The sequence below is a fragment of the Drosophila subpulchrella genome, chromosome 2R (genome assembly GCF_014743375.2).
Source record: "Drosophila subpulchrella strain 33 F10 #4 breed RU33 chromosome 2R, RU_Dsub_v1.1 Primary Assembly, whole genome shotgun sequence".
Lineage (NCBI taxonomy): Eukaryota > Metazoa > Arthropoda > Insecta > Diptera > Drosophilidae > Drosophila > Drosophila subpulchrella.
In genome coordinates, this window is record NC_050611.1 from 19,858,986 (window position 1) to 19,876,133 (window position 17,148).

At 41.9% G+C, this 17,148-nt stretch overlaps 1 protein-coding gene across 1 annotated transcript in view; it reads right to left on the minus strand.

The window, feature by feature from the left end:
- Nucleotides 1-384: 384 nt before the first annotated feature.
- The window catches only part of LOC119550230, a 47,224-nt gene continuing 30,460 nt past the window's right edge, over nucleotides 385-17,148 (minus strand). Inside the window, exons 4-9 of the mRNA XM_037858796.1 lie at nucleotides 15,001-15,267; nucleotides 13,806-14,095; nucleotides 8,934-9,042; nucleotides 8,153-8,824; nucleotides 3,958-4,438; nucleotides 385-1,224 (exon numbers count right to left, since the gene is read on the minus strand). Of these exons, the coding sequence (XP_037714724.1) occupies nucleotides 582-1,224; nucleotides 3,958-4,438; nucleotides 8,153-8,824; nucleotides 8,934-9,042; nucleotides 13,806-14,095; nucleotides 15,001-15,267 (2,462 nt within the window). The 3' untranslated portion in view covers nucleotides 385-581. The remainder of the gene's footprint in view (nucleotides 1,225-3,957; nucleotides 4,439-8,152; nucleotides 8,825-8,933; nucleotides 9,043-13,805; nucleotides 14,096-15,000; nucleotides 15,268-17,148) is intronic.

The following is a 17,148-nucleotide window of genomic DNA, read 5'->3' on the forward strand; positions in this document are numbered from 1 at the left end:
GAAGTTCCAAGTACGTGTGTGTTATTCGGGGACAATGTTTCAAGAGTTTGTGTGTTTTGCATGAAACTTGATGCTTTTTTGCTGACACTCACTGGGGATAAACGCAGGTATTATGATTATTACTCCTCGCCCTCCATGAGTGAAAACATCTCGGGGCTCTCAGCCAGAATTAAGATAAATATAAATGGCATTTTTCCCTGGCTTTTCATGGCAATAATATATGCTAATGTGATTAGGCCACATTATAATTCAGCAGTTGCAAACGGTGACATGATGAACCTGATATTTATGCTCGAGTTACCAAAGTCCTGACCAAGTAATTGGCATGCCAGAGACGTTTGGATCCGGTTACCTGACGCATGCCACAAAGCAGAGAAATTCGAAAATTCCAAAAATTCCGTTTATTTACACAAATTCACTTGAATTCCGAACAACATACGAGTTCTCATTATTTCGCTAGGCAGACAAATGTACACAGAGATGGGCTAGTTTGGGTTAATTACACGATACATCTAGTCTAAGATTCAAGCATTTGGATTGCAGAATGCGGATTGTTGTGAGAGTAGATTAGGATAACTGCATTAGCCATCCGTGCGGGCCAACTTCAGTCGCACGGCAATGCGCTTGCACTTCCACATGAGCTGTGTCTCCAGGATGCTGAAGGACATGGCCACGAGGACGAGGCCGAGGAGCAAATAAGCGCAGCAGGCGTACAGCTGCAGTTCCGGTCCATTGAAGCTCCGGGCGGGCACAAAGTCCCCATAGCCAATGGTCGACAGGGTGACGAAGCAGAAGTAGGCCCCATCCACCAGCGACCAGTTCTCCCACAGGGCAAAGATCACGGTGCCCACGCAAATGTAGCAGGCCAGGATGAGCAGCACCAGGCTGATGGGCACCTGCCGGCCCTCCGCCTCCTCGTCCTCCTCCTCGGAGTCCTCCGTCTCGCGGCAATCCTCCGAGTCGCAGTGGTAGCGCAGTTTCTTCAGCACAAACTGCTCGCTGCCGTGCTGCATGTACTCCTCGTCGTCGGAGGTCTCCGTGTTGTTGGCCGTGGCATCGTACAAAGTTCCGGAGGCGTGTCTGTGGCAGCGACGGGTCAGCAGCAGCGTCTTGCGGCTCAGCGGCTGCAACGTGTGGCGGTTGTAGGCGGCGCCCGAGTCCTGCGCCACGCTCAAAGGACTCGCTATCAGCGGCACCCGTGACGGCGTTCCGTGCGGGCAGTTGCTGCGGAATGATAAAAGACACGGATGGACAATAAATATTTATGCCGCAGCCGAACATAAAATAAATCAATTAGGCATAAAAAGCAAACCCCCAGAGCAACCTCAGGTCGTAAAAACCAAATAGCTGGCTGACCTGCCCTGCTGTCCAATCAATAAAGCATAAAACTGTGCGTATACGTGTTCTACACTTGGGACACACCAGGCGTATGCGTAATATTACAAGGACTACTTTTTGGGTCCCCTAAAACACCTCTGTTTTCGTATAAGAGGAAAAGAATTGTAAATTAGATTAACATTTTATTTCAGGCTATGCTTTATTATGTACACTGTGTATAGTTAAAGTACTGAACTAGAAATTTATTAATTAAATATACAGGTATCCTATAAATACAGTCGAACTTCCATAACGCGAACTTCCTTAAGAGGCTTTTTCTGTAGCTCATCGAATTTTCTACGAAATATTATTATTTGCGTGTCAAAAGAGGTAGAGGTTTATTTGTGTTTTTATAGCTTTGCTTACTGGGACGATAATTGGTTTGAGTGCTTGAAAATCGGACGGACTTAAGAATTCATGCTGAAGATTATAAATGTTATTTTAGCGCTGTTCCTAATCTTGATCCTTATATTTTAAGTAAAATAAATATTGATACACGTTTTAAAAACCCATATGTACACATCCCAAGAAAAATATATTTGTTCTCTAACTCAAAGTCTCTGTATTTTTACTTCTCTGAGGGAGGTTCTAGTTATGGAAACTCCACTGTATATTATTGAGACAACAACTATTTTATGCGGCTTTAACTCCGAAACTCGGCCAGAAAAACTGTAAAACCGAGTCTAAAAATCTCTGGAACTCAGATCTCAAGTCCCAAATCGAGACTGATTTGATTGACAATCCAAATACCTCTCGAGTTGCCATGGACGAGGGTCTCGGCAACATGCAACAGTCCCCAGGGGAAACGCTCGTTGGCCGGCACTCCGGTTGCCTCGAGTTCACTCTGTCAAACCAATTTGGCGAACATTTATTGAACTTGGCCAACAGCCTCTCGGGATTTGGGAGCCCTCGGCTGGGCAAACACTTGCTGGGAGATGCACTTGCAGAGCGATTGGCCGAACAAGTGGCAGGCAACTACTTCCGATTTTGGCATCGATCAATAAGGACAACATCACGTGTGTGCACATGTTTACACAGGACAAGGGGGCAACTCAGCCAGAGCACTGGGATGCTGCGATTAATTGACCCGATTCATTGCGAGTGAGTGCCCAGCTCGGCTTACAATTAATTACAGACAAGGCTAAAAGCTGAAATCGAGCGGGCAATGTACATATATTCGCGTATATATTCGCAGGTTCACTGTCAAAATTAATTACCAGAAGCTGCTACTGCTTTTTATTAAATAAAATGCTCAAAATGTGCGCTCAAAAAGGCGAAGGAAACCATCATCAGAAGCGGAGCACTCTTCACTCTGGCAGAAAATGGCAGCCGGCAAGGGGGGGGACAGCCACCGCAGAGGGGAGTGCGAATCCGCAAGGCTGTTGAAGGGAAAATCTGGGTGGTTGGGTGGTTGGGTGGTTGGGTGGTTGGGCGGTTGGGTGGCTGGGTGGCTGGGTGGCTCAGTGTGCAGCATGCAGATTCTGAAGTGTTGATTTAAAGTGTTGCTGGCAGGCGGAAAGTTTGTTTTCGAAATTAAATTAACAGTTTTCCCCCAGCGCTTGGCTTTCGATTTGCGTTGGCAACAAAAACAGCCAGGCTTTAATCAAATGCAACTAAAATACCTGAAGTCCTCCTCAGGCCATTTTTTCTGCACTGAGCTTGGAGCCACAATTTAGGTTTAAGAACAAAATACTTCATTCAAGAATGCCTCGCTCTTGAAAGGCATAACTTGAAGTTTAAGAAAATTCTTTTCTGCACTGGGGCAAAAGTAAACTAAGAAGGAAAGCTTTTAGTATTAAACCAATTCTCAAAATTTAACTTATTATGTTTTCTTTACTAGACTATTTTTGGTTAATCCTTTTTGGCTACCAAAATCCTTGTCAGCGTAATATTATCCAACATCATAAAATATTGCTGAATGTTATACAAAATATACTTAGTAATATACCAATGGTTTAAATATAATATATCAAAAAAGTTTTCTTAGAAAAGAAGTCAAAGCAAGAAGATTTCTAATACCCCCTTTAAGGGGAATGATAATATCATCCAATTGCTATCTATAGAAGATTTGATTCTCACTACGTGATTATTATCCAACATTATAAAATATTGCGGAATGTTATAAAACATATACTTAGTAATAAACCAATGGTTTAAATATAATATATCAAAAAAGTTTTCTTAGAAAAAAAGTCAAAGCAAGAAGATTTCTAATACCCCCTTTAAGGGGAATGATAATATCATCCAATTGCTATCTATAGAAGATTTGATTCTCACTACGTGATTATTATCCAACATTATAAAATATTGCGGAATGTTATAAAACATATACTTAGTAATAAACCAATGGTTTAAATATAATATATAAAAAAAGTTTTCTTAGAAAAAAAGTCAAAGCTAGAAGATTTCTAATACCCCCTTTAAGGGGAATGATAATATCATCCAATTGCTATCTATAGTAGACTTGATTCTCACTACGTGATATCCCCCCACAGTGATGATAATAAAAATAAGCACTAGTTGTTATTTCTCTGGAACCGTAGTTTGCATCATAATGTTTTCTTAGCGTGTGGTACGTACCTCAATCGCTCCCGCTCCTGCTCGTCCTCATCCTCCATGATGTCGACGGTGGTCGAGGAGTTGGCGCCTAGAAGGGCTGACAATGTGGCTGCTGCCGAGGAGACGGCTGCAGTGGCTGCCCCCGACGATGATGATGTTGTTGCTGGGGGAGGGGCACCACCAGCACCCATGCCACAAACACCTGCGGCCATAAAACTGTTATCGGACAGGGTGGCTCCTCCTCCTCCTGCTCCTCCTGGGGCCACCATTGTTGCTCCTCCTGCTCCTCCTTTAATTCCAGCCGACAGTTGTGGGCTTGTCACTGCGGCCGTGTAGGTTACCAAAGGACCTGCTGCTGCAGCGCCTGTTGCTGGTGACCCCGAGTGGGCCGGTGGCAATAAATCATGCCTCCTGGATAAGTCCGGCGATCCTGTGCCGCAGTCCATCAGCGCGTTGATCTCGTGTGGCAGTGGTTTCGTCACGAACTTGGCCCGTCGCACAGCTGAAAAGGGTTACCAATTTAAGGAAACTTGTTTAGGAAACTTTGTATATTTTAATAAAAATATTAACCAAAATGTTGCCAGCAAAAACAAGTAGAGGGGGCAGTCAAAATTAAATGGACCTTGCGTAAACCAAAAAAAAAGTTTTGCGCCAAATTGGCAAAACAACTTCCGGCAACTGCCACACACGGTTAGATTATCCCGTTAGCCCGCTAGTTCCGCCGGAAGTGGCAGTGGCAGCAGCGGGAAAAGCCGGAAAAGTTGTGCATTTAGCCACGACATGAGGGGCAGGGACATACTGTGAAAATTATTTGCTTTGCATTTTCAAAGTTCAACCAGCAAATGCAACAATGTGGCGGAACGTTTCGAATCCGGATTCGCATTCGCCTTCCGCAATTCCATACCCAATTCCATTCCCCCCCGACTTTTGAACCAAAAGTTTGGCGTTAGCTTTCATTAGCGGCTGCCACTGGCAGAGTCGGAATGTCAGGGGGCACTATAACATCTGGCGGTACACACAGTGGGCAATTGTCGAGGGCGCCGCACTCCCTCAACTTTTCGCTGCGGTAATTTATTCAGCTGATTTCGTTGTACGACTGGGGAAATACCAAATAGCAGCTATTAGGGGTTTCAGGCTATTAATTTATCTTAAAAAGTATAGATTTGCAAATGGTCCTAGTCATTTAGGGTCTTCAAATTGAAAGTTATGATGTGATAAGCCATTTTTCATAGCATGTTAGAACTAAGTATAAGATAGAAGAGAAGATATATTATATGTTGGTACTATACATATGTATATTCATACTTAAAATGTATTTATGTACCCACAGATTATTTATATATTGGATTTTTGAGTTCAAAGTTTAAGAAACAATAATGCGAATCCAAATTTCTTTAATAAAATATTCCATAAATCAATTTTATAGAAAGGATACAACATCTTTTTTGATTAAAGGTTTTTAAAGACTTTTTAGAGCTATACTACACAGAGAAAACTATCTAAGAACATTGTTCTTGAATTGAGAACATTCTTCTTAAATTGAAAACATTGTTCTTGAATTGAGAACATTCGTTCTTAAAAACCGTGTAAGTACATTTTGTCGTTCTATTTTTAAGAACATTTTCAACTCAGATGAGAGCGTCAGAATTTTTTCTGTGTGGTTTAAAACAGTGTAATTTTATATTTAAGTTTAATAAGCTATACGTTTATCCACTGACAAAGATAGGATTTTAGCTTGATCCACTTTAAACTTAATATTAAACAGATTGCCAGCCATTTACCATGGTTAAAGTAGGGGGAAACCTTAAGTATAGAGACTACTCTTCACAACCACTGTCCTGGGTTAATGGTCTGCCCTTCTGGCGACCGAAAGAACGGAAGGAAGCGTACGTCTTTCACTTTGGAGCTGTCAGCAGGACGCCAGAAAATCGCGGAGTGGAGTGAAGTGCATATAGTGGTCTCCTCTGCTCCGGACATGGCCAATTTGAAAATATTTACTTAAACTTGGACACCACACACACTGGCACACAGCGCAGACACCGCACAAAGACATTCATTAGAGTGCAGGGACACATACGTGTATGTAGATAGTATCTAGTAGATACACATATGCAGCACCATATATCCGGAGTCTCGCAGGAAAGTCACTTTGGTCCTGCGGTCGGTGGCGTGGCAGCAACTTTGGCTGTGCTTTAATGGTGTGGTTAGCCGCGGATTCGGACTCCCAAGGGTCGTGCTCCTCCATTCCTGGATCCTTGCTGCCAGATCCTTGTTCGCGGGTGCCAGTCGCACGCAATTAACATGCATAATGGAATCAATGGCGACGTCTCTTCTCCTCGCCGACAAATGGCCGAGTCTCACGCTAGAATTTGCTGTGAAATTAAGCGGAATCCTTTGACAAAACGCGTCACGTGCCGTCGCCTGTTAGCTTTAATGAGTTTTGCATGCGTTGCACAAGCTGAGGGCTCAATGGAACCGGGCGGGACTGTCATCTTTGTGCCGACTCATCATTATCGTCAATAAAACTGTCGCACATGTCGAAAGTTGCCTCAAGTGCATGATGTCCTTAGCCTTGTGCGGCTGTTGTTGCTGTTTTCGCTGATGTCCTGGCATGTCAAGCAGCACAAGTTGAAAACTTTTAATGCCTGCGAAGTGTGTGTCTGCTTAACTCTGTCATTTTAACACGCTGCTGCTTCCGCAGCCTGCAAGCTGCTGATGATGATGATGAAAATTGTTATATAATTGAAAGCGCAAATGAGGAGAAGGCACAGGAGTGGTGCTGGGTGGAAATCGTCCTGCGACATCAGGGCGTATGATTGATTGATTACTGTTCGCTCGTTCGTTCGGTTTTGTTTTGGGGCTCAGGTTAAGCCAGAACTGTCAGCAGAACATTTTCGGTTTTGGCCTGGCACAAATTGTTCATCCAATTAAATTCCATTTTCCTTTGTTCGATTTATGCAAATTTCCCTGCCTCACTAGCATGAGCACTCATTAACAATTCACAAATATATGGCAATTTGCTACAATTATTTTGGGATTCAGAACACCTTTACACATTTCCAAATATCGCATGGCATATTTGTGATAATTTCATTGTAAGGCAAATCAAAATGTTTTGATGCATTTCTAAAATCAAATGAGCCTAAGCTTATTAAATATTCAAATTCATATTCATTCGTTGAATATACACTTTTTATGTATAGCTACTTATTTTATATTAAAGAGGCTATTTTATTTTCCGATGAAGTGATTAAATTGGTCTTAAGAAAAATTGTATGTAAATATAATACTATTAAAAAAAGGTTTTAAATCCTATAAAGAAATATATTATTAAGGAATTCTATGAGAGAACTTAACATGATTTCCAGAAAAATAATCTTAGATATTTGACCTTAAAATATAGTATCTTGTTATGTGATCTTAATATCCTGATAAAATCCTATAAAGAAATATGTTATTAAGGAATTCTATAAGAGAACTTAACATGATTTCCAGAAAAATGATCTTAGATATTTAACCTTAAAATATAGTATCTTGTTTTGTGATCTTAATATCCTGATAAAATCCTATAAAGAAATATATTATTAAGGAATTCTATGAGAGAACTTAACATGATTTCCAGAAAAATAATCTTAGATATTTGACCTTAAAATATAGTATCTTGTTTTGTGATCTTAATATCATGATAAAATCCTATAAAGAAATATATTATTGAGGAATTCTATGAGAGAACTTAAATTAAGAACCTAACATGATTTCCAGAAAAATAATCTGAGATGTGTGATTTTAAAATATAGTATCACAAAACATGTGATCTTAATATCATGATAAAATTCTATAAAGAAATATATTATTATGGAATTCTATGAGAGAACTTAAATTACTAACCTAATATGATTTCCAGAAAAATAATCTGAGATATGTGATCTTAAAATATAGTATCTTGTTTTGTGATCTTAATATCATGATACAACCATCTAAAAGGTTTTGTATTGCAAGTATTTTTAAGACAAAAGCTTTCAGTTTACCAAGAACCTCTTAAAGTAATTTAAACAGAGAAGCACTTTAAAGTACCATGATATTAGACCAAAATCGTAGTTGACTTTTGCGGGCAAGTGACATTCGTGAATGCCGAATCGCCAACCCATTTTGACGGAATCTCGCGAAATTCTGTTCCTACAAAGGGGGCAATAAACATGGCAATTTCATCACTCACCGTGCACATTGGCCGTCTGATAGGCCGGCGGCGGTGGCAAAGTGATGGCCTCCAGTGAGGAAGCCTCAGATCCTGTGACGAGATTCCCGGCAGTGGCATCCTGGAGTCCAGAAGCCAACACGCGATGCTTCCCGGAAGCGGGCTGCAGATGTATCGTGTGATACTTGACCAGCGGCTGTTGTTGACTCAGCGCAGTAGTGTTCCCCATGGGATTGGCATTGGGCATCGAAACTGGATGGGCGGGACTGCCGGGGGCGGAGGGGGCGGTGCCGAATGGAAAGTAAATCGTGGCAGTCGTGGGCGCATAACAATTGGGAGGCACTGTCAGCGGCATTCGCAGCATGCTGCTCGGCACAGCCACGTAGTTCTGTTGCAGTTGCTGCTGGTGTTGCTGGTGTTGCTGGTGTTGCTGGTGCTGCTGCTGCTGCAACTGGTGATGTTGCTGCTGCAGCTGATGATGTTGTCGCGGGAGGGTTGCTGTCGATAATTGCTGCTGCAGTTGCTGTTGCTGCGGTGCGTATTTCAGCAATGCGCTGCCCGATGTCGTTGTCATTAGCATGACATCCGGCTGCTGCAACTGCTGCTGCTGCTGCTGCTGTTGCTGCTGCAACTGCAACTGCTGCTGATAAAAATGCTGCTGCGGATTCAAGTTGCGCAACAATTGACAGGCATCTGCTTGCCGCACGGCACAAAAGAAAGAACAGACGTGTTCAAGATGATTAACGACTGGCAATTGTGCTGACAATACAATTAGCATTCGAACAATGGCCATTACACTCACCTCCTTCCTTTTTGTCCGCCGGCAGCTTTCCCTTTTGGCCGTACTCCAGGCAGTCATTTAAGCTCGTCTCACTGTTGGCCGCATCGTACTTACAGCCCTTGCAATTAGGCTGCAAATGGAGAGGGAATTGTTTACGGGATGGCCATTGAAATTTTAATCACTTATGACCAGAGGACACTGGCTTTTATTCGATTGGTTTAAGAATGTCTTAAAAACCTAGGGAAAAAAGGTTATCAAGACTCTGCGATTTTTACTAACTAATCAAAATTTAAAAGAAATGTAAACTTTGTTTATATTAGCCAAATTGGAAAGGATATTTAATATAAAATCATTGCCAAATGTGTCTTAAGTATGCAAAAATACTTTGGAAATGAAGAACCTTTCTTAAGGATCAAATAAGATCAATCCACTAGTTGTCTAAAAGTAGGAAACAATTTATTCTAAATGGAAATCACAAATGATTTTTCATTATCCACCGAATCAATCATTAACATGTTTCTTCTCCTTGCAATTTAAGATTCATTCCAAATATTCTTTGATGAAAAATCCTCAAGGAAACGCCTTGGTTCTGTAGATGTCCTGGGTCCACACTGCGGCTACTTGACTCGATGATGAGGCAATGGCCACGCCAATAAAGCACATAATTTGCAGGCTCAATATGCCGCTTTCTTGGGCCCCGAAACTGATGTCATCATACCCGTGGTCCCTTGGCCAAAGCGCCTGGCATCTCGTGTGCTCTGCGGTTCTGCGGCATCATCATCAAATGCCAGGCAAATCTAATGGACACACAAGCACGCAAACAACCGATGGATATGATGGAAATGTGAAATGTCGCCCTGCTAGTCTTGCGGTTTTGGACCCGGAAAGCCCGGAAAACCCATACCCGAAACCCGTTACGGCATGCGTCATGATAATTGCAAAGACGATGGCAGGGGCCCAAAAGGCCAGAAGCCGAAATGGCAGCAGTCAACACGATGGCGATAATAATTCAACCGATGACTGCACATCCCCAGAGTTAACCGCAATCTGCTGGCAGTCTTATCAATTGCCAGGCGAATCCTTGTGGCGCCGCAAAAGCCCAAAAGTCCACTTGGCCGAGCATCGTGTCGTCCTGGAAGATTGGATTGGGCCCTAATGAGTTGTTGTATGCAACATGGGGACCAAAGACAGGCTGCCTTTATCCTGGCAAATGCAAAAATCCTGTTCAACAAGTCGCAGGCCCGGGAAATCCTGAAAGGAATGCCATGCCTGAGTGGCTGGTAACACGGCAAGTAGATTAACAATCGAGAGCTAGGAAAATGCGAAAAGTTTTTAGTTTCTGGAACCGATACCATGCACTGAGAAATATATTGGTGATATGATCATAATTTCGATGAAGTGCAGTATCAATTCTATTTACGTACAGGAGGTATCACTTTGATATGTTCGCCATCTTGCTTTTTACTCTCTTTTTCTAGTTTGGAGAGTTTTTAATATATCTGTCTCGCTCTAACTCAGAGTAATTTCTCTCCTATTCGATTTTAGAGCGTTTTCAAAGAGAGGTAGCTTATTAAGTAAAAAATTGTAATACAATATGGATCTTTACGTGTCTTTTTCTGTGATACATTGTTTATCTGCAGTTCGTACGTTGGCCAAATCTAGCAGCTCTCTTGCTCTTTGCTTTCTTTTCCTCTCTCGGAGATTTTCAAACATTGCTGTCTCGCTCTAACTCAGAGTAATTTCTCTCTTATTTGATTTTAGAGCGTTTTCAAAGAGAGGTAGCTTATTAAGTAAAAAATTGTAATACAATATGGATCTTTACGTGTCTTTTTCTGTGATACATTGTTTATCTGCAGTTCCTACGTTGGCCAAATCTAGCAGCTCTCTTGCTCTTTGCTTTCTTTTCCTCTCTCGGAGATTTTCAAACATTGCTGTCTCGCTCTTACCCAGAGTAATTTTTATTAGAGTTTAGAGAGTTTTAAAGGAGAGGAAATCCAAGAAACAGTAACAATGATATCTATTAAAGTTAACCATGCTTATATCAACTTGATCCTAAGAAATTGCTATGCATAGATACACCTGCCTCGTAGGACTGCAGTTCCCACGTTCGGCCAAATCAAATCAATTAGGGCCAACAGGGCCGGAAATGATAAGTTTATGGCATGCCTCCAGTGAGTGCAATTGTTGAGCGGCGGGAAAACTTTTTCCACCGCCGCCTTAAAGTGGCTCGCACTCATTTCAATTTACCTGGCACGAAAGCCAGCCACTTGGCCGGGAAAAATTAAATTTATGCCGCCGCCATTTGACCCGGCTCAAACTGCAAACTAAAGTTGGCGAACTCTTAAAGTGTCGAAGGGGGGCTGCTCCCAGTTCCAGTGCTGTTTGCCCTCTTAAAGAGTCAACTTTTGCTGCCTGCGGAATTTCAAGTTTGACGGGCAAAGTTTTTTAGCGCTGAGTTCATTAAAAGTGTCGAGTTTTGTTCGCAAGTAAATGTTAATTTATGAAATGAATTTTTTGTTTGCCGTCCTGCCAGATGACAAACAGCCAATGGAGTTGCCCTGGCCACCGCAAAATCATTTATTTATTTATTGAACCCTGCTATTCGCTTTCGTTTTTTCGCGTTTTCCCCACTCGGCCATAAATTGCCAATTAAACAGAAATTTGTGCAAGCAAAACAAACAGGACGAGGCGGACAAATGAGTGGCCACAATTGAAAAAGGCTGCGGATGCAAACAGAATGAACCGCTTTTTGTATACAACTTAAAGCTTTAAAAGCGAACATTTTCCCCGTACATGGAAAGTCCGGAACTCCGCGATCCGAAAGCAGAAATGTCATCACGGGAGGCCAGCAAATCACTTATAAAACTTATGCACGAATGCGCAGAACACGCAAACAAACAACAGTCAGTCGGGAAAAAAGGGCTCTGCCAACCTAGTCAGAGTTCTGATATCCTAAAAAATTATTTATAATGTATACAACGGAGCCAGGCAAATAAAAACGCAATAAACCAGGAAAAACGTGAAACCGAACCCAAAAACATTCTGCAGTGGGAAGACCTAGAAAGTATGGCGAAAAAACAAAAAGGCAAACCGAAAAGTTCTTTGTTGTTTTGCCCAAATCAATTACAAACTTTCAGTTTGCGTTAATAGAAATCCGGACCCGAGTGGAGATCCACTTAAAAGGCTTCTGCTGTTGTAATTAAAGTCCGTAATTTGAGAACCCAATGCAGTTTGATGTTTGAAAAAAACCCCCCGAATCCTATTGATAAAAAGAAAATTACCGGACAATCGAAGATTTCTGGCTTAGGAGTCCTCCATTTCCATACATCAGCCAGACAGCGAACCAGGTTTTTCCGCTAGCCAAAATGGAAACTGTCGTAGCTGCCGGAAAAGTTTGGAAAAACTACTAGCGAAACACTTAGTGAGTAGTGGGAAAAGTTCATGCGTAAAACAGCGTAGTAGCCAGCGAAAGTTTTCCCCGAGAACTTTGGACACGCGGAACAATGCTGAAAGTTTCCATTAAACCGGAATGCACAGCAAAACACTTTGGTCTCGCTTCTTTTGGGTTACTCAGCAGCAACAGTTGCTGCTGGAAGCAGAAAGTAAATAAGTTGTCCCTCCAACTATCGAATTAGGATCCATAAAAATGTTCTCGACTTGCAGTTGCAGTCGATGGAGTGACTGCAGCTGGTGTTCCCGGGTAAACAATATCAATCAAAACGGTCTGAAGAACGGAGAAATGCCACTGGGAAATCAATCTGCGGTGGATGGGTGCAGTAGTCAGCGATATTTCATATTCCTCTAAAGGTTTTTGTTGAAAGGAAATCGATTTAAATGGGAAATGTATCTTAAAGTGGCGATTTCTCAATGTCATATTAAGGTTCTTGATTGTTATCTGTCGGGGAATTTTAAAATGAATGAATGAATGTTAATTTGTACGGGAAGACAAAATCATTTTCTCAATGTGATGTTAATTTTACCAACGACATATCTGTGAGGTCTGTTATCACACAATTAAGTGGCAAATTCGGTCTAAGAAAATTAAACCTTATGTCAATTTTTTGTTGACTGACAAATTTAACTTAAACATTATCTCTAATAAACATTTTTAAATCAAACGAACACTAACATGACATTAAAGAAGCGAAAAAGAAATTTAACTGAATGAAAAAGTTAACATGATATTGAGAAATAGGCCCTATTTCAGATAAATCCTAACATGATATTGAGAAACTAAAGTTTTTCGAAACACCAATTTAACTGAAGGATAAGGGTCACAAATGGCCGTAAGAAATCTGACCTTAATCTTTAATATACAGATGGAAAGAGGTTACTTAAATTCAAATAAAAATACACAGAGAAAATTCTGACGTTCTAATCTGAGTTGAAAATGTTCTTAAAAATAGAACGACATTTTTAAGTTGAAAATGTTTTTATTTTGCTCGAATCAAGTTGAATTGGCGGTATTTAAGAACATTTTATGTACAAATAAACTATTAGTTCAGTCCTTTGTGTATACTTATCAAAAAGTTGTTAAATAAACTCAATTTAACTTTTCTCTTCTCACCATTTCGTTCTTATATTGATACCAAAATGTATTTACACGGTTTTTAAGAACGAATGTCCTCAATTCAAGAACGAATGTTCTCAATTCAAGAACAATGTTCTCAATTCAAGAACAATGTTCTCAATTCAAGAACAATGTTCTCAATTCAAGAACAATGCTCTCAATTCAAGAACAATGTTCTCAATTCAAGAACAATGTACTTAGATAGTTTTCTCTGTGTACTTTTTTTCTTCGGCTAGACAGCAGCTAGATGCTAGGAGTTCCTGATGAACTGCAGCTGCTGCCTTCGCTTAAAAAATATCAATCATACGCCATGGCTGCCTTACCAGTCGTCGCTTGGAGCCCCTCTCCCTGTCCTTCTCCCTCGACTTGGCCGCCTTCGTTGTCATCGCAGTGGTGGCAGTTGACCCCTTGGAGGACCCGGTTGATGTCCTCCTCCTGCTGTCCCGGTGCCGCTGCAGCTGGCAGCAGAGCCGCACGTAGGTGCACTGCAGGGCGTCGGCGAGCAGGGCTCCCAGGCTGGACAGGCACATCAGCATCAGGGGCACGCCCACCAGGGCGTAGAAGATGGTGGCCAGCTTCCCGGCGGCGGTGCGCGGCGTCAGGCTGCCGTGTCCTGCAAGGATCGGGGTAAAATATCTGGTTTAGAGCTTGAGAATGGCAAGCACGAACGGGCTAATATAAATGCATTTTAATCGGGGTGGATGGGGGGGGGGGGGGGGGGAAAGCTGGGAAATGGAGAAGGAGCCCTTGGGAACTCAATCTGTGATGGGATGGCAAAGCATATGGTGTCACTTTTCCAGTGGAGAAAGTTGGTACTTAATAGATCACGAACATAATGGCCAGTTATCTTTGAAGTGTGGCTATCTAGGTAACTATTTAAATATTTTATCCTATCATTCCTTATTAAATTATTATTTAATTTATATCTTTTGCGTTTTTCAATGAAGTATAAATTTCAATTTTAATTTAAGCAAATACACCACTTCATAGACACCCATTAGAAAGCCAATGTTTATAACTTTAACCCAGTTAATATTTAACCCAAACAATGTAGACAATAAATCCGTTAAGTGACATATTTCAAAGCTAATTCACATCCCCCAACAGCTGGCCAGCTGTTAAAGTTTAGGACCCTGAGATACAGTTAATTTGTAGCAACAAGGATGGCCCGAGCGTTTAGCATATGCAAATATTTAGAGCCGGCCTACGGGTCGTATACACAATGTCTGATGTTCTGCTACTTGAATGGCTGCTCCTGTGTCCTGTAGTTTGCTCTCGAAGGCGTTGGAATAGAGCATGTTGAGGTCTATGCAACCCCCCCGCAAAGTAAATATTTGTTGGCCACAGCACGAGTTGTTGGCCTGGTCGGGAATCATAATAAGCAGTGCTGCTCGGCAAGCAACAAGATAAACACTAAACATAAATCCAGGGGGCTTAGGTATTTCGGGTAAGTGCGGGAGAAAGTGAAAGTGCAGATGCGAAAGCGGAAACGGAAGCGGAAACAGGAGCGGAACTCACCAATTGTCGTTATCACAGTGACCGAGTAGAGCAGCGCCTCGCTGAATGTCCAACTCTGGGAGTCGCCGGCATCGTAGCCAAAGTGGCCCAGGGCACTGGCACTGCCCTCGTGGAAGAGTCCTCCTCCTCCTCCTGCTGCTCCCGATCCTCCTCCGTTTCCTCCGGCAGATCCTTGGCGCGTGGCCGCCACAATGGAGCCCTCGAAGCGACGCAGCTGCTCGTGGACCAGCATAGTCCAGTTGCGTTCGTACAGAACGTTGAGTTTCTCTGGGAAAAAAAGGGGGTAAAGGTTAAATCGGGTCTCCTTCAGAATGCGTTCAAGTGTCCTTTCCGTAATTATGCAATTTCATGCCAAGTGCAGCCACAGCCTTCGACCTCCCATCGACACGGGCGACAAGTGCCGACAAATCGGACCAGCCTTGGATCACCTTGCCCCACCTCCGACCTGCGACCTGCGACCTCCTACCTCTCCATCCAATCCACAACCTTCCCATCCCCCCTTCGATTTCGGTCGCCTGTCTTGAGGAATCTGCTCCCATTCCATGTCGTGTGCAAATTGCAGAGGTCGCTTGTTAACAGCAGTTCGAGACTAGTTTGCCGCCCTTTTCACGCCCCCTGGCCTTGGGTGGGTGGGCCTCGGGTGGGTGTGTACTGCTCTGTAGATACACAGCTCTCGAATCTTGAAGCCTCGGGGCTGCACTTCCCCAGACATCATCCAGCCACCCTAATCGACTGGAGCAAGTTGCCGAGGACAAAGACAAAATCAAACGATTTTCTCTGCCAATCTTTCCGACCTAATCGACTGATTTTGGAATTTTCTCTTGAGTTCAGGACTCCAGAGTTTAGAAGAAACTAATTGGCAATGAATAACAATGCCAATGCTATGTTTAACTTGGTTTTAAGATATTTAATATTTGAAGTTTCATTACATTTACATTTATAATTTTATATCTCTCTGAAAACTTTATAGATTTTTTTCTGAATTATTAGAATTGAGCTGGGATTTCTCATTTTCTAGCTTTACCCTATGATATCAGCTTTTCTCATTAAGCTTAAAATAACTTAAATAACCATAAGAAAATGAATAGCCATCAGGCTTAACCTCTGGAAAATGTCTAGTTATTTTGGTAATGACTAGCAGAAATATTTCATGTTGTATACCCTTTTTTGACAGCATTAACCCCTTAAAAATATCATCTCACTCAGAGGAAAGTAATAAATAACCTATGTGGAGGCAAGACGAAGGCGGCACATCATTAAGCACTCATCGAATTAATCATAAGCCAGGTGGGACGCCTCAGCCGCGGATGAGCTCAGGTTAATTGGATTATTTATTATGTGAAATTTTAATTAAATAAACGCCAGGTCTAATACACACGCACGTGGAATCTTTACTCCAGCCTCGAATCGAGTGCCACTGGCAGGTGCGACAAAGTAATTAATTTCACATAAATCAGGCCAACAAATAGACCTCAAAATATGTAGTTGCGATAAACGCGGCGCCCTCGAATCGATTGAATATCGCAGACTCGCGGAAACGAATTAAATTGCCCTGCCTGACCAAATATTTGGCTATGCAAATATTTAGCTATTATTCAATTCGGTAGCTGGCAAAATGAAATTTAGCCGGCCCTTTGTTTCGACGGGGATCCTGAGTGGGATGGTTCGTTTCCAGTCCGCCGTGTTTGTCGGTACTTATAATTAAAATATTTGTGCTGCCTCTGCACTCGCCACCGCCACTATTTACTTAGCATTAATGGGCGATAACAAAACATTGTCGCTTTAATGTTCGAATTACTTTGCCAATTTGCAGCAAATCAAGCGTGCAAAGCACGCCGAAAATTTACGGGCAATGCGGCAAAAATGTGGTGGCCAACATAATTTATGCGAATTTTAGAGCGTCGCCAGCGAAGCGATAAAATATTTCCTGCATATTGAGGCAGAAACAAAAAAATCAGGATAACAGATCAAAAGAGATAGATTTTAATTTATTTTTAACTAAATATAATTGTATCTAAATTGTAAAATAAATCAAATATATCAAATCATATAACAGATTAAAAGGGGAACAGTTAATATGTGTAACCAAATACAATGGATTCTGATTTCTAATCAAAATCAAAAAGCTTTCTACAATTTATAAGAACT